Source organism: Gossypium hirsutum, chromosome D12 (assembly GCF_007990345.1).
Source record: "Gossypium hirsutum isolate 1008001.06 chromosome D12, Gossypium_hirsutum_v2.1, whole genome shotgun sequence".
Lineage (NCBI taxonomy): Eukaryota > Viridiplantae > Streptophyta > Magnoliopsida > Malvales > Malvaceae > Gossypium > Gossypium hirsutum.
In genome coordinates, this window is record NC_053448.1 from 44,137,651 (window position 1) to 44,163,375 (window position 25,725).

The following is a 25,725-nucleotide window of genomic DNA, read 5'->3' on the forward strand; positions in this document are numbered from 1 at the left end:
GAGGAAGCGAGATTCACCGTTGTAGCTTTAATCTGTTCCACTGCACCGCCTGGGAAAGTAAGATCCGCCGTTATGGCTTCAATCTTTTAATTGCAATATCGGGGAAGCGAGATTCATCATTGTAGCTTCAATCTGTTCCACTGCACCGCCTAGGAAAGTAAGATTCGCCGTTGTGGCCTCAATCTTTTAATTGCAATGTCGGGGAAGCGAGATTCGCCGTTGTAGCTTCAATCTATTCCACTGCACCGCCTGGGAAAGTAAGATTCGCCGTTGTGGCTTCAATATTTTAAATTACAAACTATGGTATCTTCGATCTGCTTCGCTGTCAGTACAGGAATGTAAGATCTGGTATCTTCATTGCTTTGTTCCCTGAGGAACATGACCTGTATAATCTATTTTATGAACCTATTTATGCCTAGTGATTAGGATAACATGATCAGAATGAATCAAATGCTCCTAACTAGATGTGTATGAATGACATTTGAATGAATGCAGAATGTCATGAAAATGATTCCTTAATGCTTAGGTTATCATCACGCAAAAGCTTATTAAGGTTTTATCACTGACGTGCTACAACGCCTTCTTGCTCGACTGGCATATCCAAAGAAACACTTAATCTGATTGCCCCCCACTGTGAACGTCAAAGTTCAATCCACTGGGACATAAATTTTGTACCATCAATCTCCCACTGTAACCCAAGGGTAGAAAGATATGGCTTTTCTCAATCTTCTCCTATCGCAATTCAAGGATACAGAATGTGAAGCTCTTTGGTCCTTTACCTCATTCCTAGGTGTCATACCAAATGCTCATGCACAATTGCAAAATTTTCTTCTCCGAGAAAACCTTTTCTTATCACTCGGTAATCATTGAAGCCTTGTCACCAACACGATATTTTGTCATTTTGTTCAATCAATGTTTGGACAACAAAATCCGAAGGATGGTCTTAATTTAGACTCTTCCTTTTTAGATATTTCACCCTTTAAACTTGGTGTTTTCTAAATAATAGTCCAGTTTCAGGTCCCTATATTATTTAGAAACTTTTAGAGTAATATGCAAAAATTCCATTGTGAAAGTATTATTAGTCCATTAATCATTATTCTAATACAACATGCTTGCAAAAAGAACATAACGATGGATGAAATAGAATTAATTTGAGAGCATAGCCCGAAGTGGATAAATTATCAATGATAGTAAGAATAAAAGGGAATTAATTGGGAACACGTATCTTGAAAAAGAATGAAGTATTCCAAGAACAAAAAAAAATAATATAAATAGTATGAGGATTAGATGCCCCAGATATCGCAGCTTGAACATCTCTGTACAAACTCTTTGAAAGAGCATTCTGAGTTTGACATGTGTTTAGGAGATCTATAGGACTTTGTCGATGCCCCAATATGTCGCCTACCATTTCCTGTTGATTTAGATATAACAAGAACACCATATGCCCCAATTTGATCAAAATTTGAGTTGCTCTGATCACCTCATGATCCATTTTGTTCCAAAATTTGAGCCGCCCTTTTCGGGTTTTCAACTCAAATCCCCTTTGGTCTCAAGGCGCCCTTTGCGGATTTTCACATTGGCCTCTCCTTTTCTCTCTTTTTTCTTTTTTCTTCCTTTTTTCTTTTCTTTTCTGAAATATTTTTATTGACTCTGAACTAATAGGATTAGGCATGTCCTTGTTATCCCTTTCTATCAAGATCGACGCTTTTCCAGATAAGGCCTTCCACATACGGTCCTTTCCAGCTTGACATGAAATTCTTTTTGTATGGAAAGGATCTTCTTCAATACCCGGTCCTTCTCATGGAATTCTCTAGGGCGAACTTTTTTGAGCTCGCATCATTTACTTTTGGCGTATTTGACCATGATGGATAACTTGAACATTCCTCTTCGATCAGGATTTGATCCAAAAACTCAGAGAGAAAGAATATTATCTTCAATAGGTAAAATCGTGATAGGCTCAAAAGGCAAGGCATTGCCCCGGCAGAGGTTTTTTTTTACCTCCACTATACTGTTCACTTTGGGGCAATATGGTGTTATTCTTGAACTGACTACAAACTTTTGATATGATGTCGTTGTTCAAATTTGATGCATTGTCAGATATGATCCTTTTTTACATTCCATACTAACATATGATTTTTCAAGGATTTGTTGACTGTCGACTTCGTGACACTGGCATATAAAGCGGCTTCTACCCACTTAGTGAAGTAATCAACGGCTGCAAAGATGAATTGTTGACCGCCAGAAATTTTTGGCAAGATCAGCTTAATGATATTCATGCCCCACATAGGGAGAAGTTGTGGATTCCAATGATTCTTTATAGGGTAGGATCTATTTTCCATCTTGTTCTACCATCCTCAATAAGTCCGGAGATAGGCTACAATCTTTGTCATCTTCAAAGTCGTGAGATCCCTCTAAACACATGTCTCGTTTAAAAGGAGATTCTAAGTTTGCAGCAACGTCATTCATGTCATTAATATTTGGGGACCTATTGTAGGTACAAGAGAATATACAAAGAATATATGAAGTTATGTACAATATGATTATGAATGCAATAATGATTTGGAAGAAAATCTAAAAGAATAAAATTTGGAAGAAAATCGAAAAGAATGAAAGAATCAAGGATACTTATTCATAAAGAATGAAAGAATATTGGCTAAAAAATGATCAAAGAGACGCATTTCATAATGACGTTCAGACATGAGCCTATTTTCACAAAGGAATTCTTATTGCCTCTTGGCTGAAAGCAACAAGTGTGTTCTGGACATTACTCTAAATAAACTCTAAAAACTACAAAGATTTCTTCTACAGTCCTATTATTTAGAACACTCCTAAGTTTATAAGGGCGAATATCTAACAAGGTCCCTGTTCAGTTGTCTTCATGTATGACATTGATATGAACATTTTTTTGACCCCTTCACAGAACTCTATCTTGTTGGACCTTAGCTAACTGCTCTTGTATTTGCAGTTGTAGTTGGTCTTGCCTTCCCCCTTGGAGTCGTTCAAGTTTTTCCAATCTTTGGTCTATTTTTTTTTTGTTCGGGTACCGCAAGAATGTTGGTTTTCCAGATTAGCTGAAATAATTTTACTCAATTAGGGTATTTTAATGTCCTTAATGCACATGATGTTATGTAATGCAAATGCATGAAATGAATGCAAAAAGAGACTTTGATTCTTGGTTCAATTCTATTAGAACAACTTTACTAGAAAACAAATCTCTTTACATAAAGCGGATATATATACGGTTTTGCCCTCATAGGCGTAGACATTCGATCCTCTTCTTCATTCGAGCATTAAGATAAATCTCACAAATTCTTCAAAAGAGATGTCTCTCCTATCTCCTTTTTGCTTGATCCGGGCCGTGACTCGTTAATCACTTATCCTCGTGACGCTCGTTGGCTTCTCTTTAAGAAAATTTAGCGGCTCTCGAATAGTCTTTGTCATCTTGAATCCTCATGCAAAAAAGTAATAGTCGTGCAGTCCTCCATTAAATTATCATCCTTCTATTATCACGTTTTCTTGGACCATATTCGGACAACCGTATTATTATCCACTTTATCAAGAAACCCATTTCATTATGACAACCTCTCTATTTAACAACTGAACGTGAATTAACACCTCTTTTTATAATGCAATGCAATCATAACAAAAAAGAAAACAGGTTAGTACAAAGCAAAAGCAAACAAGAATAAATAGAACACCTATTCGGGTGAATACTAAGGGTTCGAAGTGGTTCTACCTAGGGTGGACTCCTAAGGTCTTCTACATGTGGTTTGGTTCTAAAGTAAAGGTACCCGAACCATCAGATTCCTCGATCCTCACCCATTATAGGTTCATACAGACCGAGTTCGGTTCAGGGGAATACATTTCCCTATGGCTGCACGGAGATGAAAATCTCACGAAGACATAGGTACGGATGTATCCCGAAAGTGATCCACTATCCTGCACGGAGGTGAAAACCTTACGAAGGAGTAGCTTCTCACTCCCACTTAAAAAGGTGTGACCAATGGTCATGCAATGCAATATGCAGAAAGATGCCAAAATTTAAGCCAACACAGCAATCATAAACCACAATAATGAAAATTGTAATGAAGACAAATGAAATGCAATGAAAGGATCGTAAATTTAAACCAAATTTTCAATTTTCGAAAAAAAGACAAAAAGTAATCAACTCGTGGCTTGACTCTCTTATTTTAGGTCCCCAGTGGAGTCGCCAAGCTGTTGACACCATTTTTTGGATGAAAAACGGAGTCGACTTGGGTTTTGAAAAATGAAAACGAAAATGGGAGTCGCCACCAATCCTTTTTTATGAGGTGTGATTGGATCACCTCGAAAAGTGGTTATTTTTAATAAACGGTTTGATTTTATTAAAACAACAAGTTTGGTCCACGAAATTTAGAAAAACGGGTTCGGGAGTCGATTATGCACGAGGAAGGATTAGTACCCTCAATACGCCCAAAAATTGGTATCTAGTTGATTACTTAATGTCTTAATGTCGAAAATTGAGAACTTTGAAGAATTTTAAAAATACGATCCTTGTATTAAAACGTTAAAAATTTTCAGGAAAAGGGGCATATTTCACGTTATTCGAGAAAGAGAATCATATCCAATAAGTTAGGACACAATGTCTCGAATTCCCGATACGCGAATGAAAAATGCTTATTTAAAAGATATTTAACTATCTTGGATTAAAAAAGGGATCACGATCAGTAAGTTAGGACACAATCCTTTTTTAATTCCCGATATCGTTTAAAACTTGAGTTTGAAAAGATTCGTGTATTTAGATTTATCGTGAAAATCGAAACTCAGTAAGTTAGGGTACGATCTTCTCGAATCTAAACACGAAATGCCATTTTTTTAAAAACAAATTTTGTTATATCGAGTAAAATAAAACACAAAGTCATAGTAAAGAATGTGAAAACTAATTACATTGTTGATATGTATGGCAATACCATAACGAATACAAAAGTATAAAAATAATACCGGCAATAATAACTAAAATAAAATAAAGAAAAAGTATAGATCGATAGCATGCGGAATAATGAACCGTAACACATAAATAAGATGTGCAAATACGTTTAAATATCATATCTAAAAAATATATATAAAAAAATATACATGTGAGTTATATAAAAAAAAGATAAATATAGATATAGATATAAAAGAAACCGTATAAATATATATATATATAAATATATATACATATATTCGTGAGAAAAAAAGAAAAAAGTTGTATAGTTATACATATAAAAAGGTATTTATATATATTAAATAAGTCTTTAAAAAAAGAAATAATGATATTATACATGTATGTATATTTAAACTATCGTATAATAATATGATAAATAAAATAATATAATAATAGAAATAATAAGAATAATAATAATGAATGATAATATATTAAAATAATGAAGAAAATAATGAAAATGCTAAAAAGGGGACTAAATTGAAGTAAAGACAAAAATACTAGGCGAATTCGGAATAAAAAAAACAAAAGGGACTGAATTGTGTCGCGCGCTGAAAGGGGAGGGATCAAAATGGTAAATACCCCAAAGCCCCAAAACACTGCGCTTCGATGGGGACTAAAATGAATCAAAACTAAAATTATGCAACGAAATTAAAAAAAAACAAGAAGGATCGGATTGAGCTACAGCGCAAAAGCGGAGGGGCCTATTTCGCAAATATCCCCTCAACTTAAAAAACACGCGGATCCTTGGGCGAAGGTCGGGTCGACGCGATGTGCGGATCCCCTCACCAAAACGGCGCTGTTTTATAATTAGTATAAATATTAAAAAATAAAACTCTAAAAAATCAGTTTCCTCATTTTTTCTAAAAAACAGAGAGAAAAGCTCTCTCTCTCACTCTCTCAGTCCCTCCTCTGGCCATGGTCCGACGAAGGCTCCTGCGTACCTCCGCCGTAGTTCTGCTGCAAGCGGCGGCCTAAGGCGCAAAACCGAGTCTTTCTTGGCCTCGTTTAAAGCTCGTTATCCCTAGAACCTGGATTCAAGACTGAATCCTTTGAAAGGTGGCCACAAACCCCTGGAAACGAAGGGAAACCGTTCGGTTCCTCCACTTTCGGCGCGGCGCAGGTGAGTAGTTTTCCTCTTTTTGTTTTTTATTTTATATTTTTGAGTAAAAAAAGGGGAAAAACTTGTAAAAAAAATAACAGTAAGTAAAGGAAAAAAAAGGAAAACCCAATTGATGTTCAACCCCTTTTTTTTATTTCTGTTCTTTGTAAAAATAGGGGCCGAACCCCTTACAATTTGTTTTGAATGGCCTTTTATAGCCATTTTTACAATGTTTTTATATTATTTCTTGTCCTTTCTTGCAGGCCACTTGAAGGCGGTGGAGTAGGTGGGCAAAGACGTGACGTGCGGCGGCCAGCAGAGCAACAGTGGCAGGGCAAGTGGGCGACCCTAGGTGTGGCGCACCTAGGGTTAAGGTTACTGATTTTTTTGTTGAAAATGTTTGTTTTGAATGGCCTTTTATAGCCATTTTTACAATGTTTTTATATTATTTCTTGTCCTTTCTTGCAGGCCACTTGAAGGCGGTGGAGTAGGTGGGCAGAGACGTGACGTGCGGCGGCCGGCAGAGCAACGGTGGCAGGGCAAGTGGGCGACCCTAGGTGCGGCGCACCTAGGGTTAAGGTTACTGTTTTTTTGCTGAAAATGGGTTGGGTGTTTTGGGCTAGGTTTGGGTATTTGGGCTTAGGTAGGTTATTGGGCTGTGGTTTGGGTTAGTGGTTTGTTACTGGGCCCGGGCAATATGGCCTACAACAGATATTAGGTCATGTTGAATACAATTTAAGGGTGAAGGTAGAAATTTTTTTAAAAAGTTAGAATTGAAGTAAAATACAATTTTATCAATATATTAATCTATAACTTAACAATTTTGTGAAGAATCTATGGTTAATTTTGTTGGGGTGACCATAGCTCCTATTAGATCTGATTATGGGTTGGGTTTAAGTCGGGTCGATATAAAATTTTAGGTCCAGGTTCGATTCAACCCAAAAATGGGTTTAAAATTCTGTCCAAGTTGGACCTAGATTAAAAATGTTAAATCTGAGCTTGACTCACCCGCTCGTATTATTATTTTTAGATTATTTTTATATAAAAAATTAAAAATATAATACATCGAATACACTAAAAATATTAAAATAAATGTTTCTCAACAAAGTAAAAATACATTAAAAAAATCTTTATACGTAAATAACACAAAAATAGTTACAACTTAACAAATAAGTACCTTTAAAATAGTAATATAATAGTGAAATGAGAGCAAAATGACATTAAAAAAATTAGATTAATTTAGGTTGGGCCCAGGCCAAAAAATCTATCTAAGGCTTGGTCCGTTTAAAAAATTGACCTTATTTTTTTTGTTTAATCTATTTTTTGCTTATATTTTTGTTTAAATTTTTTTATTTTTTGAAGGAACTTTTATCAGAACTAACTCCAACCTGTCTTTGATACTATCATGTCTCTTTGATTCAACATTATTTCAATCGAATTTAAAAATATATAAATTTGAATTATTTATATTTGAGTTACATTTAAAATAAAACTTAATTGACTAGCTTCATTTTTTAATACCCAAAATGAAAAAACAACAAAAAAAAGCAAACTGGAATAAAAGTAGAAATTGATGCAATGGCAAGGTAAAACGTAAGCCACAAATGGTATACTAGCATGGACCACAGCATTTTCTCAGCCATGGGGGGTTTTACTTTTTAGACTTTAGAGACACCAATCTTGTGGCTCCGCACCTGTTGCTGCTGCATGTGGCCAACAAAATCCTCACTTTCAATCGAACCCTCTCGAACTTTCTGCAACCTTTCCCCCATCTTTGTGCCTTTCTACGCCTTCCACACCTATTTTCTTGCAGAAATTCATGTTGTTTTTGCATGTCTCTATAAATCTTACCCAAATATTATTTCGTTAATCACAATGCCATTGTGTCAACCTCTTTAAAGTGCCGAACCCTCTTTTTATAAAATCCAAACAGCTTCATTGCTGTTTGTTGTGCTGGTGGTGGTGGTGGTGGTGTGAAAAATGTCCAAATCTGGAACTTGTTATTATTCAGTTCTTGGAATTTGTGAACAAGCTTCCCCTTCTGAAATTCGTGAAGCTTATCGTAGACAGGCTTTGGTATATATATACTATATAATTATGTCAACTTTTCTTGACTCCTTGATTAATGTAAACTAATGGGTTCTCTTTCATTTTGTAATTTGTGCATGTGATTTTGAAAGAAATGGCATCCTGATAGATGGATGAAAAACCCCAATGTATCAGGTGAAGCTAAGAAACGATTTCAACAGATTCAAGAGGCTTATTCAGGTGGGTTATTTGTGTTCTTTTTTTAATGTTTGTTAAATAGATAATCAGAGAGATAAACTTAATTAAAGGAGATGTTTTTGTTATAATTATGCAGTTTTGTCGGATAAAGGAAAGAGAAAGATTTATGACGCTGGGTTGTTGGGTCTACTTACAGACGATGATGATGAAGTGAGTCATCTGTTATTTTTTATTAGAAAAATCCCATATGTGATATTAATCTATACGGTACTGATATGAATTATATAACAGGGGTTTCTTAACTTCATGCAAGAAATGGTTTTGATGATGCAAAATGTGGAGTCAAAGGTATACCCTCTTTTTTCCATATGCAAAAAATGAAAAGGGTCATGGTTTACCGAAAATTTCTGGGGTTTGGCTTTACTTTTTGTAGGAAGGAAACAGCTTGGAGGATCTTCAAGGATCGTTAATGGATATGATGGCTGAAGATGAAAGACGTATATTTGGATTTGAATGGGATTCTTCTCAAAATGCTAAGAAGAGAGCACGTTTTTGCTGATGGCCTTAATGGTTGGTTTTTATTTGGCAAATTAAGGGGCAATGCAAAGAAGGCATTCATCTGTTCTTCTTATATGTGTTTAATTAGTGTATTAAATATTCTTTCTTTTGTACAAATTAGCTAAGAAATATGCAAAATATTTCTATTTTCTCCTCTCTTTTTCCTTTACCATGATATTAATTCATAATCTTATCATTTCCAAAGGGATAATATAGCAATCTTTTTAAAATTTTTTGAGGAGCCAAGGCCACTCCTTGCTTTTTTTAGTGCCGTCCCCTGCTCCTCTTCCTCTATAGACCCTTTCATCGCCACCGCCCTTGCCTCCTTTCCCTTGTCTCTCCACCTCCACCTCTTACTACTTCTCACTATCTTCACCGGTTCCCCACTTCTACCCTTTTTTTACCCCGTCGTGGGGCTTGTGCCAATGGCTCGTGCTCAGTGGGGGTTTACTTTTTCGAATATGTGACATGCATGTTTTGTCTACATTTGATTCGAAAAGCTATGCTAATACCCACCGGGAGGATTATGAACATTGGCATCACAAACAACACACTAATTCACAACACTTTTGATGTCTAAAGCCAAGAATGGTTTGTTTTCGAGTTGATTGTGATTTACTATAGTTTTTTTTCGTTGTGGCAATTTTTAAGATCAAGTGTTGTTCCTGGTATGATTTGATGTAACATCAAGCACTCATACTGTTTTCTCTGGCAGCAATACACGACAGCTTCCCTCCCAGTCTGGCTTGGGTCTCTTAGGGTTCATTGTATGATCATCACGAACTCTATATATAACCGACAGTTTAGGTTGGCCAAATATTTGCTGTTAAATGGAAATATTTCAGCCATTCAATTTCTTGTTTTTGCTTTGCATAAAGTAACCAAAGAACTGTTAAATGGGGAATAGTGCCGGTCACTTTCTCGAGCAACTTTTTTCAACATATGTGGACTCTAGCTTTACATATTACCAGATTGGTTGAGTACCACAAATTTTATGGTCTTGTATTGGTCCTATCCCATTGCCTTCGATATATACGATGGTTTTACAGGTTGCCCATGAAAAGGGACACGCATCCCCCCCCCCCCCCAAAAAAATAATGTTAGGTACCCTCTAGAACACGTACAAAATGGTTATCCAGCTTTGATATCAGCTAACACCTGCATAACATTTTCATAATAGTCCATTAGTTTCGTGGATCAAATTGATTCATCCAATTTTATTAAATAAAACATTAAAAATTTTAAAAAATTTGATTCAATTGGTCCATACCAATTTTTAGGTCAATAAATCTAATGTCCTTTTTCGGACTAGACCCTCGCCGATTATTGATCCAATTGATTTAACCGACTAGTTCGGTCCAATTTAAACAACTATGATTCTGCCTATTAATCTAAATTTATTTTGTTCCTCCCTATATGAGAAATTTTAAATCTGCCATAATCTAGTTATTTATAAAATTTCTAACTGAGTTGGTGTCACGAATTAATTGGACACCAAATTAATTAAATAATGACTAAAATACAATTATTTTACAGAATATATTATACTATTTTGAATATATTTTTTTATCTTTTATATCTTTTATATAAAAATAACAAAATATAGGCACATAAACTTAAAAGATATTATAGTTTTTGACATATCTGCCTTACCATTTCAATTAAAATTTTATTTTTTGATAAATATATTTTTATTTTCCACCCACGTCATCAGTCATAAGTATGCCATAAGCTAATTTATATAAATAGATTTGAACTATTTAAAAGTAGAGGTGATCATGGGTTGGGCTACCCGGTCTGATGGCCTGCCCGAAAAATTAGAGGGTTCGGGTAAAAATATAAGCTCGAAATATGAGTTTGGGCAAAAAAATGAGGCTCGTTTAGAAAACAGGTCGGGCCTCAGGTAAAACTTTTTAGCCCGGGCCCAGCCCGACCCTAATTATATATTAAATATATATTTTATTTTTAATCAAATATACTTTTTAATCAAATATATATATTAAATATATATTTTTTGGTGTTGTAAAATTTAATATGGGCCGGGCCGGGCTCGGGCTTATCAATTTTCTTTTGGGCCAGCTTAGACAAATTTTTAGGTCCATATTTCAGGTCGGGCCAGACCCGGGCCTAGAAAATAGACCTAAAATTTTGTCTGGGCCCAACCTGAACCCGGCCCGACCCATGATCACCTTTACTTAAAAGCCATTTAAAATTTTAGATTAACAAAGTTGTCCTATTTAAATATATTATTTATTAATTTATTTTAATAAAAATAAAAATTATTTAAAAATAGATTCACATTGTATTAATTCACGTTAAAATTAATAAAATTTAAATATACAATTTGTATTAATTTATTTAAATTAAAAATTCATTATGTATATTTATTAATTTATTTAAATTAATTCAACTACATATATAAAAATAAAGTGTATTACCTTAATAAAAAGTGTTATACAAGATAATATTAAATAATTTACAATATATTAGTCAAATATTAGCTAAAAATAAAAAAAATATTGCATTAACAAATTAATAATATTATAATAACTAATGAATAACATGGTAATATTATAATAACATTTTAAATATTAATGATTTAGAATGTTGGAAGCATATAAAATTTTTTGAGAAATTGTTCAATATGTTTGTTTGCGTAAACATTTATACGAATTGAAATGATTTAAACACATGTGGTAAATTTGACATAGTGAATAGTAGTTGAAGGAAGATTATAAATTGATCCAAAATACCTATATGTATTTCTGTAGAATGATCATGATCAAAGTTTGTTATAATTATTGTTGAAACTCCTGCAGAGATCAAAATATATTTCTCCAAAATTCTTTTCACTAATGACATTCAAAAGAATGATTATATAAATACTTAGCAAATATGTTGAAGTGATCATTTGAAAAGCTAATATTCAAAATTGAATATGGAGAATTGTCATGAGGGGAGTAAATACACAATGAATTTTTTTTCTCTTAACCGATGTTTTATCCTATTGGATTTTCTTGGTAAGGTTTTTAATGAGCAGCATGTTACGTGTATTATAGATATGTGTACTTTTTTTTTCTTCACTAAGATTTTTTTCTCTCACAGGCTTTTATCTTAGTAAGATTTTAATGAGACACATTATCTATCAATGGACATCTAAGGGAGAGCGTTATAAATATCTTATCATTAAGTGGATGTCCATCAATATCAAGATAAGTTTGATTTACTTTAGGACTCTAATATCAATAGATTTATTTCATTTAAACTTCTTATGTCTATAAATATAGATTTTATAGAAGCACTATAGACATCCTTATTGATTAGTAAAATACGCTCTCTTTTGTTCCCCATATTTTTCTTTGTTATTTACTTTCTTTATTTCATAACAGTTGTAAAAATATTATTTTTTGAAGTTTTTAAAGCTTTTACAGAATTTTTATCATTCACTTGTCTTTTTTCAGTTTTGCTTTTTTTAAAGCATGCAAGAACGCTTTACTTTTTTTTTAATTTTTATTTTAAATTATGTCACGTAATATTTTATATGCCATTTTACAATTAAATTGAATAATTTTAAAAATAGAAGGACTTGATTGATATAATATTAATAGTTTAGAGATATAATTAGAATGTTTTGTAATTTAATGACCAAATTTAAAATAAATATCATAGTTTGGAATGTTATGCAATTAACTCTTAAGTTAGTAAATTCTGAACTTTTGGGTTGATTATTTTTAGATTTTATACTACTAATAATTTATGGTAAAATGATAGTCTCTCCCTTCCATTAAATTGGTCACTTAAAACTTTAATTTTTTATTATTTAATTTATTATGGGTAAAATATTTAAAAAATGTCATAAACACTTTCGATATATATTTTTTATAAAATTCAATTAATTAAAATATTTAAAGTAATTTTGGTTGAAGTTTAAAAAATTGATCCAAAATAGTCAATTTTAATATTTTTATTAAGACATAAGGAGTAATAAATGGATACGTGTTATATCTGTATATATAGTTCATACATAATATAATAGTTATTTATAATTTTAAATTTTCAAATATAAGAATTGATATTTTAATGATCGGATTTTTGATCAAATTAGTTAAACTATTAATTCTTGATTGGTCTGATTTTATTATCAGTCCAATAATAATTAAAATTTTATTTTTATAAAATTTTAAAAATCAGTTTAACTGTCGAATTTTTTTTTATTATTTCAACTTTTAACTTTTTATTGATTTTGAATGACTCGTTTTGAGATCGATTCAACTCACATGCCTAAACCTATATACTGACCAGTTTTCTATATAATTGGTCTGACCAATCAATTCGAGCTAATCCAAATAACACATATAAGAATATATCATAATTTACACAATTAATATATAAAGATAGATGATATATTACTCTACCTTACATTTCTCCTTGAATTGCAATGAAAGGAAATTCAAACACCATTTGGAAAGTTGTAGAATAATAAAAGCCACGTAGAAATAAGAAATCAATGGGAATGCTTTACATTTACATCTAAAAAACACATTGCATTGAGGAATCCCCGAGCAGCCTTTTGACTTAGTTTTTAATAAGCAATGTTTATGGCAATGATGCTTAAATCAGCTCGATTCGATTGGTCGAATCTGATGGATTGAAAATCGATAGAATATCGATTTAGATAATAATATTAGATTGATTGAACTACGAATCGGTATGAATGGTTGAATTAATTTTTAATTTTTATGTTTTAATAATTTTTAATCTAATCGATGAATCGATGATTGATTGATTTAAATATTGATTCAATTCTTGGTTGATGTTGAAGGAAATTTCTTATTCACTCGTGGAAACAATGAAAGATGTATGTAGGGCACTCTTGGGGAGAACACACTTTTGGGGCTGCACTCATAGTTCGCGAATCACTAGCTATGCACTCTCTTGTGATCCTCTCCATAAATCTTGGATAGGTTTGATTAGAATTGTGAGTTGCGATAGATTTGGATTGAATTAATTCGAGTTTTAAAAATTTTAAATTATTTTGGGTTTAGTTGATTTCAAGTAGTTTTAGGGTGTTTTAAATTTAAGTTGTTTAAATTTGTACATTTAATTTTTGAATTATGTCAATTCGAGTCAGTTTAATTGCAAATTATTTTAAAATTAAACTATTTTAGGATTGAATCATTTTGGATTCGTAGTTTCAGGCTTGAATTGGGTGGATTGAGATTGCTGCCTTTTTATTATCAAATCAAAGGTAAAATTAAAAATTTATTTTTTTGAGGGGTTACTAAAAACTTTTAAAAAATTAAAATATAATTTTATCGTTATATTTTTTCTGGCTGTTTTACCAAACTAACCCAAAAATAAATTATATTTGTAAAAATAACCCAAGTTCAAAAACAATCACAAAAATAACCTAAAATGAACAGTACTCACTCTTTTTTTGCACCAATGATTGGCTAATCATTGTGTCAGACTTAAAAAAATTATTTTTTTGGGTTCTGGCCTGTCAATGGCCGGAACCCATGTATTTTTTTTAAAAAATTATATAATACTGATATACGAAAAAGAAAAAAATATAATTTATATTTATATCTTTTAAAAAAATACATGGGTTCCGGCCATTGACAGGCCAGAACTCAAAAAAATAATTTTTTTTAAGTCTGACACAATGATTAGCCAATTATTGGTGCAAAAAAAGAGTGAGTACTGTTTATTTTAGGTTATTTTAGGGATTGTTTTTGAACTTAGGTTATTTTTACAAATATAATTTATTTTTGAGTTAGCTTGGTAAAACAGCCTAATTTATAACTTTATAGCTTGGAGATATTAAATAACAATTTCCGATTTTTAAAGACCAAATGCCTATGCCTATTTGTGAGGTATTTAGATGAAATCAAATTGGTTAATTTTTGGTCAAAATATTCCATATCTATCCTAAGCTAATTGTGCTGCCGATTACTCTTCCAGAAAAAGTGAGCTACTGGTGTAAATTGACCTTTTAGTTAAATTTTTTTTATCTAATTTTACTATAAAAAATTAATCTCTGTACGTCAGTATGAGATATACATGGCACGCCGTGTGCTATTGTTTGGTTACTTCGTCATCCACGCTAATTTTTAATAGTATAAATGAAAAAAAATTTAATAAAAAAATCAGTTTACTCTTTGATGTCACGTACAAAGACTAATATATTTATTTTTTAATAGAACAAACAAAATATAATTTGATTCATAATATAAAAATCTTAACGTAAATGAGTATGTTATATATTATAATAAACATAAAATATATATTTTTTAATTTTTAGCCTTTACTTTCCTTAACACGCATGGGTTGAGAATAGGGATCATCAAATCAAATGTCATGATCCAAAAATGGTTAGAGCATATTTCTGTGTTTCTTTTTCTTTTGTTGGTGGCATTGACGTAAACAAATTATTATTAAATATTAGAAAGGAATACTCCAAAAATCCAAATGCATTGAATATGGGCTAAGTTTGTAATACAGAGTATTGTGGTCCCACTCCCATCCCATGATTTCACTGTAAAATCTTCCAATTGGGGGGTTTAAAGACAAGACACAACACAAGGGCATGTGGGGTTGCAAATATATCAATCAATTGAAAAAAAATTGTTCATTTCATATTGCCAGAATATGTAACTCTCAATATCAGATCAGACCCAGTAAAAGGGTTTGCCTATCTTATTCCTCTCTTTGCTTCTTTGCCTTTCAACTTGGCATCTAAAGTACCTTTCCCCTTCAATTCATGGGTCCAATAACCAGCTCCTCCTATGTTAATCCATGCCAACCAACAAACTGTCCAAGCATATAGCTACAACACTTGTACCTTTTTGTCAAAAGAAAATAACACCTCCCCTCAAGTCTTGCATCACCTAAGAAAGAAACACCATAAATATGGCTGACATAAGTAGAAGTATATAACATGCATTTAACCAATCATCAAAGAGAGTAGAAAACGATTGCAGCATTAGAGATCATCATATAGAGTTCCAAACATTATCACCATAAATCCTAAGAAATATTATATCAAGACTCAACATGCAATTAGATAAATCACATACCAAAACAGATATGGAAAAACTTTCAATTTGCACTTTGTTCCAACTATGATATTCAACCTATTGGTGGAACAGCAAAATTTGGTTTACACTCATTTAAAAAGTAGTTTCCTTCTAATTTTTGTTGGAACAGAAACTGAACAAAATTAGAGACCCAATCTTACATTAGTTTTGCTCAAATAATGATTTTTATTCAACAATTGTCTGGATCACCTATAGGCTTAAGCCTAATTTACCCTTACATAAATAAGCATTTATAGCCCAACCAACATTTACGGCTGAAGAAGAAAGTCGACCATCAGCCTATTTATGAGCTCTTCTCTAACCTGATAAGCAATCAATATATAAAAACTTATCACTAGTTTAAATGTTGATAATTATCTTCATAAATTATCCTAAAAACTATTCAAGTAAATCTTTTTATAGAATAACTTTTCATCATCTTCGAAACTCTTAAGAGATAAGGATAGGATAGTTCAAACTTCTCCCTTATTCTCCAAACCGGTAAAATAGATAAACATGATATTTTTGCACAAAATGCTTCTTCATTTGCTGCACTAATGAGATTAAATCAAAAGTTAAATATATCAATCCAACAACTTTAACTACACCAAAGCTACCATTCCATCTGTTATTCGAACATGCAGAAGTTAAAGTCTTAACAAGATAAATAACATATTCGATGAATACCAAATCCTTTAATCACCTCCTTATAATTACCATATATAAGTGAATAATCCATTATTATAACCACTATAAAGAATCTCCCATCAATGGCGAAGCCTAGTAGAGGCCCAGGTAGAGGTGCTCATGGGCCGGGCCGAGTTCGGGTCGGGCCCATAAAAAAATTTCAGCTCAGGCCCGGGCCGGCCCGAAATATGGGCCTAAGATTTTGCCCAGGCCCGGCCCGGAGAAAAAAATTATAAGCCCGAGCCCGGCCCGACCCGGTCCATTTTTATTTTAAAAATTTTAAAAAATTAAAAAAAGTATTTTAAAAATATTTTAAAATTTAAAAAATTTAAAAAAAGTATTTTAAAATTTAAAAAAAATTTAAAAAGTATGTAAAAAATATTTTAAAATTAAAAAAAATAAATATATTTATTATATCGGGCCGGGTTGGGTCGGGCCCGGGCCAAAAAAGTGGTGCCCAAGGCCCGACCTGTTTTCTAAACGGGCCTCATTTTTTGCCCAAGCCCATATTTCGGGCTTATATTTTTACCCAAACCCTCCGATATTTTGGGTGGGTCGTCGGGCCGGGCCGGGCCGCCCAGCCCATGAGCAGCTCTAGGCCCAGGGGTCATGGCCCCCAAAGTTTAAAATTTTTACAATTTAGCCCTTTATAGATAAACTATAGTCCTCTAAAAAATATAAGTAGACCTCTCAAGGTTTAAGATTTTTGTAATTTCTCTTTTTGTATATATACTATAGCCCTCTCAAAAATCGGTTATTTATATGTTTAAATCGATTATTATGTAACACGTCTAATTTTAGCTTATTCCCTTTAAAATTAACATTCTGACTCCGTCATTGTTTCCCATTATGCATGAACAGTAAAAATATCTAATTTAAAAAAAAAGTAAATCCCAATATTTTTAATCTTAAAATAAATAACAAAATCATAAAAGCTATAAATTAAAATTGTTAAATCTTAAACAATTATAAACTGATAATCGCACTGTCATAAATAATGTTACAATAATAATTATAACGCTGTAAGTAATGCTATCAATATTTTAATCAAATTTATTAAATTATTATAAATATTATTATTTATGAGCATAATGAATACGACAATTACTAATATAATCTAATCCGGTTTCTCCACTACTAGTAAGTGTGTCGATAGATGTAATAATTTTTAATATAATAATATAATGATTTATTTCTCCTCCAACTTTATAAGAAAAAGTCGTTTTAGCGCTCTATTTAATTTTTCATCTTTTTTAACCCTTAAATTTGTGCTCTTTATTAAATCATCCCAAAATAAATAGAAAAGCTAACAACGTTTGTTAATTTTACTGATGTGGCATACATGTGGATTGCCACATCAACAATTAATTTTTTAATTTAAAATTCTAAAAATTATTTTAAAAAATTAAAATTATTAAAAATGCCTTTTAAATATTTTTAATTTTGGCATATTAACTTATTTGGCCATCCAACTTTACTAAAAAAAAATTATTTTAGCCCCCTATTTAATTTTTTGTCTCTTTTAACTCTTAAACTTGAGTTTTTTTTTTGAAATCACCCCAAAATGAATGGAAAAGTTAACATTTTTTTAGCTTTGCTGATGTTGCATATACGTGGATGACACGTCAACATTTAATTAATTTTTAAAATTTAAAAAAATTAAAAACTATAAAAACTATTTTTAAAAATTAAAAATTATATTAATTATAAAATATTTTTAAAAATAAAAAAAATTAATTAAATGTTGATGTGTCATTTACGTGGCAACCCATGTGCATGCCAGATCAGAATAGTTAATAAACATTAATTATTATTCATTTTGGATGATTTGACAAAAAAATGCAAGTTCAAGAGTTAAAAGAAAAGAATAATTAAATGAAGGGTTAAAATAATTTTTTTTAAATTGAAGGGCCAAAAAAATTAATATACGTTTAATTTTTAAAAATTAATTAATTAAGTAGACTATCATATAGATATCACATTAGCAAAATTAACAAATGTTAACTTTTTCATTCATTTTAAGATGATTCGACAAATAATAAAAATTGAAGATAAAAAATGAAAAACTAAAATATTTTTTTTTATAAAATTAATACTTGATATAATCAAATCCGCTCTCTTAGCTGCTACTGGCTGTGCATTCGAACTTTGTCTTACATTACTGTAGGCAAGATCATACGTTTCCACCCTTTCCAAAGTTTGTGAAAATTTGTGCACACACGTTTAGTTATAATGCAACATAAGTTATTAAATATGAATATCATGTGTATATAATAAAGTATATTAATTTAAATATATCATCTTTCTAATAGTTTTTAACTTACCAAATTATGAAATATCTCCACTAGAATTTAATTATAATAATATGTATTAGGTTTATGTCCCTTGATTCATGGAATAATATGGACTCCAATCTACTCGAATCATCATCATTTTTACCTCTAACTACATCACAATCATTCACACCATCCACCATCCACCATCCACAATCCACAATTATGAAATAAACTTGTTACATTATCTCTTACATAAAATCATCTTGTCAAGGATAAAAAGAATTTCACTTAAGGAAATGATTGCTCAAACTAAAGGCTAACAACATAAATCTTAAATCTCATTGATCCATCATTTCTTAGCATTAAATTTAATAATAACTAGTCACATCATGTCAACTCAGACAAATCCTAAACCTAACCATCTGTCACACTATCATTAAACTTATGAGGTAAGATGTTATTTCTGATGAATTCACAGCTGCTCCTCTTGAATATAAATTCCCATCGTCATTAAGAAAGTTCTCAAGCCCTTCCCCATTAATCAAAACTCTACTCAATTTCTTTCATAATCCTTCATATCTCTCCAAAAGTCTTCTAAACATCTCAATGCCCATTGCATGCTCTCAACACCTTTAAACCTATCAACAAGTTTTAAGCATCAATAATCTTCATTATTTGTATAATTTCAAACTAAAAATTAACTATAATTTAAAAGTTAATTATCTGGTATACTGCCAATAAAATTAAATTATACATATGTTATTTATTTAACCCTACTCGAATCCATTGAAAATCTAAAAAATAATAGCCCTTAAATCAATAGCTAACATATAGTTTGAAGTTATTCCTATGAATACCGACCATTAATTTTGATTTTGGTCCTTATAAAAATTCTTTCCATTCAATACCATTTTAATTTGTTTTTCCATAATTTATGAGGGATCTTACAAAGGTAAACTACAAAATTAGTCACTTTTATTTGCCTCGGATTACATTTTAGTCACTTATGTTATTGTTTTGTTACGAAGTGGTCACTCTACCATTAAACTCTGTTACCTCCCTAACGGCAGTCCTACGTAGTAGTCTAAATGAGTTTTAAATACCAATTTAGATATTTAGTTACTGAGATGAAAATAGATTTTTAGTTAAATAAATTTAATTTGGATTGTCACGTAGAACATCCAAGTTGGCATTTAAAACTCATTTGAAATGCCACATAGGACCGTCATTATAGAGGTAATGTAACTTAATGGTAGAGTGATCACTTCATAATAAAACAATAATGTAAATGACTAAAACGTAACATTTCAATCATAAATGACTAAAATATAATATGAAATAAACAAAAATAACTATTTTTAGAGCTTACTCATCTTACAAATTATAGCACACATAAATAGATTATAGGATTATAAATGATAAATAAAATTTAAAACATAAATTTTCAGCCCAATGATTTCACCCAAAATTTGAAATTACCAGTGAAGTTCCCAATCTTGTATACGAGTTTCATTCCCCCAACCACCCCCCACCCCCCACCCCCCCCCCAAAAAAAGCTCACACGTGCGATAAGATCCAAAAAGAAAATAAATTACTAAAAGGAAAATCCAACACAGTAACCGCACGTGTAAAATCGCCATTTGAATTCGTGCGTCACCTTCCCTTGTCCGTGAAGGATTTTTTTTTTCTTTCGGCTTTTGGCTGCCCATAACACTTTACTCATTTTCCAACCTTTTTTTACTGGTTCTGCTTCTCTCTCAGTCGCAAGTTTAACAACATCAAAAACAAAGAGGCTTAAACATTGGCCAAACATTTTTTTAAAAAAAGCCTCATTAATGGACGGCTGGATCACGAGCTTTATCTCTGCAACTGATCTCTTGCCGTTCATCCTCTTCTTCTATCTTCATTAGCAGTGGTAATCCATTTACATTTCCATTATCTTTTTTTTTCTATTTGTTCATGTTTCTTTGTAGATTAAACTTTCAGATTTAAATGCTTTTTTTTTATTTACTATAAGATGTAAATTATGTTCCTTTTATATGCGGTTTGAGTGATTTTTGTTTCTTAAGTTGTGTTTGGTTCGAGGGAAAATGTTTTCGTGGAAAAAAAATCATATAATTAATATTACAGTGATGTGATTACTGAGTAGCTGTGTCGCCTTTTAGGAAGACTATTAAGAACAAATTCTCTTCAGATGGCCGAACGTTGAATTGTTGCCTGGCTTTTATATTTTTCTTTTCTTTTTATTTATAAAGATGGAGAAGCGACGAAGAATATTTATAGAAAAAAAAAGCATATTTAAAAAAAAAAAGTTGTGATGGAATCTTATGCTAATGTTTGTGTAGGAAAACTAAAAAGAAAAAACTTCTAACGGAATCTTATCGTTTCATTGATTGTTTTTTTTTCTACTAATGTAGCGCAATATTCTGTCAAATATGAATGTATAAATTTTGAAAAACATCTTATTAAGATAAGAAAATCTGTCATGAGATCACTGAGTTTATGTAAATTTCGCATTGTACTTTATTTATAACATTTTCTTCTTGATTTTTTTTTGGTCAGATTTAGCGCGGTTGTTGTCACATAATGGAGACTTGTGATTGTATTGACTCACAGTGGCCACCTGAAGAATTGCTTGTTAAATATCAGTATATATCGGATGTTTTAATCGCACTTGCATATTTCTCAATTCCATTAGAGCTTATTTATTTTGTTCAGAAATCTGCTTTCTTCCCGTATCGATGGGTGCTTATGCAATTTGGTGCTTTTATCATTCTTTGCGGGGCAACACACTTTATAAACTTGTGGACATTCACTATGCATTCTAAAGTTGTTGCTATGGTGATGACCATTGCCAAGGTTGCATGTGCTATTGTATCATGTGCGACTGCATTGATGCTTGTACATATTATTCCTGATCTTTTGAGTGTTAAAACTCGGGAACTATTTCTGAGGAACAAAGCCGAGGAGCTTGACAGGGAAATGGGACTTATTCTCACTCAAGAAGAAACTGGAAGGCATGTAAGGATGCTAACTCATGAAATCAGAAGCACGCTTGACAGGCATACGATATTGAAGACTACCCTTGTTGAATTGGGTAGGACCTTGGGTCTGGAGGAATGTGCCCTTTGGATGCCATCAAGGACCGGTATGGATTTGCAACTTTCTCATACTCTCAATTACCAAATACAAGTTGGATCTACTGTGCCAATAAATCTTCCCATGGTCAATGAAGTCTTCAATAGTGCTCGAGCGATGCGTATACCATACACTTGCCCACTAGCCAGGATCAGACCTCTAGTGGGAAGATATGTGCCACCAGAGGTTGTTGCTGTTAGGGTACCCCTTCTACATCTCTCAAATTTCCAAATTAATGACTGGCCTGAACTCTCTGCGAAAAGCTATGCAGTTATGGTTCTTATTCTCCCCACGGAAAGTGCCAGAAAATGGCGAGACCATGAATTGGAACTTGTCGAAGTTGTGGCAGACCAGGTCATCTTATGATTTATGTGCTTTCATTCATTGGTTGCTTCTTTGATGTCTTAATGATATGCTGACCTTCAGTTTTAATTTTGTACTTGGCTGTAAGTTTATGAATTCACTTTCGAAAAGCTTTAATCACTGGATTTGATCTTCTTGCTCGTTATTCTATTTAGAAAACTTATTTACTTATTGAGAGACTGTGATTCTTATCATGATAATATTTGTACAGGTCGCCGTTGCTCTTTCACATGCAGTTATTCTGGAGGAATCCATGCGGGCTCGTGATCAGCTCCTGGATCAGAATGTTGCTTTAAACTTGGCTCGTCAAGAGGCTGAGAAGGCAATTCATGCACGGAATGATTTCCTTTCTGTAATGAACCATGAGATGCGCACACCAATGCATGCAATTATTGCATTGTGCTCACTTCTTTTAGAGACTGAGCTAACTCCAGAACAAAGAGTTATGATTGAGACAGTGCTAAAGAGTAGCAACCTTTTGGCAACACTAATCAATGATGTTCTAGATCTTTCTAGACTTGAAGATGGCAGCCTAGAGTTAGATTTTGGAATGTTCGATCTTCATGGAATCTTCAAAGAGGTAAGTGATGGTGATTTTGTACTTCCTTAGCATAAAAATGGAAATAATCTTGCCTTTTGCAGTTCAATTTCAGTAATAATGTTCATATTTCCATAAATTTAGGCCATTAATCTTATAAAGCCCATTGCATCCATAAAGAAGCTATCTATGACTATGATCCTGGCACCTGATTTGCCAATGTACGCTGTTGGCGATGAGAAACGGCTTATGCAAACCATTTTGAACATTGTTGGTAATGCTGTGAAGTTCACAAAGGAGGGCTATGTTTCAATTATAGCTTCAGTTGCAAAACCAGAGTCTTTAAGAGACTGGCGACGTCCTGAATTTTACCCAGTGTCAAGTCAAGGCCACTTCTACTTACGAGTCCAGGTTCTTGACTGCTTCTGTTAAACTTATATTTCGTACTATGATCGCAGTTTATAGTTTTGACGGCATCTCCCGATTTTCCGTTGCTATCAAATGCTATAATTTTAATAATGCCATATAGGATTTCCGGTTGAAGACCATCTTCTAGTGTTTGTGATATATAATTCAATGAGTTACAGTCCATGCGGAGATTATCTAAGAGCTTTATTAGCTGCATCACATGATTCTCTTGCTGATATCCTATCATCTATTCTGGCAGGTTAAGGATTCTGGTTGTGGTGTTCTCCCACAAGATATACCAATTCTTTTTACCAAATTTGCACAGCCGCGCAGTGGATCCAGTCAAAATAGTGGAGGTGCTGGACTTGGACTTGCCATATGTAAAAGGTAAAACTACAAATTCTTAAACATCCCCTTTTATTATAGGGATTAGTTTAAATTAGTCCCTCTATTATTAAATGGATCAAATGTAGCAATACCATAATAAACAGAATCTAGTAGATAAAAAAGTTTTATACGTTTGTTAAAATGTTGAGCCAGGTTTGTGAATCTGATGGGAGGGCACATATGGTTGGAAAGCGAGGGTGTTAACAAAGGTAGCACGGCAACATTCCTCATAAGGCTCGGGATATGTAACAACCCGAACGATGCATTGATCCGTCCTCAAGTTTCGTCTCGTGTTAGAGCTTATCATGGAAGTGCAGATCTGAGTGGACAAAAACCTATATTAAGAGAGAACGATGGTGGTGTTTCAGCCAATGCACGATACCAAAGAAGTCTTTAAAACTATTAAAAGTGGGGAGCAAAAGGTACAACGTTTAAAAAAATAAAAGAAAGGCAAGTAAAAGATTGTGTTATAATTTTGCATTATTTTATTGTTGGATGATAAAAGGTGAGCAGTGCTGTTTAAAACTGAATGTTTCAATATATTATTCAATCTCCCCTGATAGCATGTAGGTGTTGAATGAAGGTGGTCAGTTAACCATAAAGGAGATTTATTTATTTATTGGGCGATGATACAGGATTTAGAACCGGTATTTTCATTAGTAACTGTAAATGAAAATATTAAAAATATTAAAAATGTAAATTTTGAAAATTATAGTTTTCAAGGGAATTACTTAACATTTTATTTATAAAAAAATCCGTCTTTTACTTGTATTCTTCAAAATTATTTTCTATATTTTCATCGATGGAGTGTCGTGTCATGATGTCAAACTTAGTAATATTATATAATTTAGATTCTGTCACGCTTGGTTCAAAAGATGTAAACTTACGCTTTAAATAAAATTTTAAAAAATTATAAAAAAATATTAATAAAATATTACGTTGGCTCAGCCACTTGACTTCAATCACATCGGTTATCAATTGATTCTTGATTCATCCAAGTCTCGAAATCATAAATTACATGGTAAAATATCCATAATATTATATTATTTTGTTTAATTTATTTGGTTAAGATATTATCTTGTTTAATTCATTTGTTTAAAATGTAAAATTCAACTAATGAAACGCACATTTACTAAATTATAATTATCTAAATTATTTTTAAAAGTTCCTTCAGTATTTTTTTTATCACAATTTTCATAAAATTTTGATAAATTATAGTAATTCGTATTTTCATTATAATTCGTCAAAATAAATTTATAAATCATATTGTAATAATTAATAATTCATGAAAAAACAATTGCATCCCCAATCATAATTATAGTTACATATTAATAAATAAATTCAACCAAAATATGTTAATAAATAAATCATTAGAATAAATATGATAATTATAATTTTAAAGTCTGTCATCAACTAGAGCGAACAACGCCGAAGGCAATAAGAGGAGCCAACAAGAGGGCTCAATCAGCCACACCACCCAAGTAGAAAGCAATTCCACGAATTGAACCTAACTAAATATTTATTTATTCATAAAATATATAAATACAAATATAAATAATGTATTTAAATATTTTAGTATACCTAAAATAATAAAATCAACATTCTTATTTGAAGAACTGCAATGAAGCTATAAACAATTTATTTAACAATTCAAATTTAGATTATTTTTAACTGTTCATAAACATACATGTAATTATAAATTCATTCATTTTATTTTATTTCCTTTCATCTAAAAATGGGCGAATAAATAAAACCTAGAAATAGCTCAAGCCAGGTAATAGTTCTATTTCCACCTTTGATTCAATCTTACATGTCCTATAAAACATTTGATATCAATACTAGTGATCTGATTACTTTTCACGGTAACCAAAATAATTTTATAAAAATTTTACTATCGATAATTTTTACATAAAAAAATAAAAATTGCCTCATATTATTTTAATGACATATAGACGCGCTTTAATATAATGATTAAAATTATTTTGATTAATCATAATAAA

General features: G+C 31.8%; 2 protein-coding genes across 2 annotated transcripts; both read left to right on the forward strand.

Annotated features, from left to right (window-relative positions):
- Positions 1-7,746: 7,746 nt before the first annotated feature.
- Positions 7,747-9,002, forward strand: LOC107946054 (dnaJ homolog subfamily B member 3). Its single transcript, XM_016880235.2, has 5 exons — positions 7,747-8,141; positions 8,246-8,333; positions 8,428-8,501; positions 8,583-8,639; positions 8,725-9,002. Exons 1-5 carry the CDS (start codon positions 8,046-8,048, stop codon positions 8,848-8,850), a joined length of 441 nt encoding a protein of 146 aa, XP_016735724.1. The 5' UTR covers positions 7,747-8,045; the 3' UTR covers positions 8,851-9,002.
- An 11,539-nt stretch (positions 9,003-20,541) lies between these two features.
- LOC107946055 (ethylene response sensor 1) lies at positions 20,542-24,287 on the forward strand. Its single transcript, XM_041106829.1, has 6 exons — positions 20,542-20,806; positions 21,454-22,383; positions 22,604-22,972; positions 23,075-23,341; positions 23,598-23,725; positions 23,879-24,287. Exons 2-6 carry the CDS (start codon positions 21,478-21,480, stop codon positions 24,120-24,122), a joined length of 1,914 nt encoding a protein of 637 aa, XP_040962763.1. The 5' UTR covers positions 20,542-20,806; positions 21,454-21,477; the 3' UTR covers positions 24,123-24,287.
- The last annotated feature ends 1,438 nt before the right edge of the window (positions 24,288-25,725 follow it).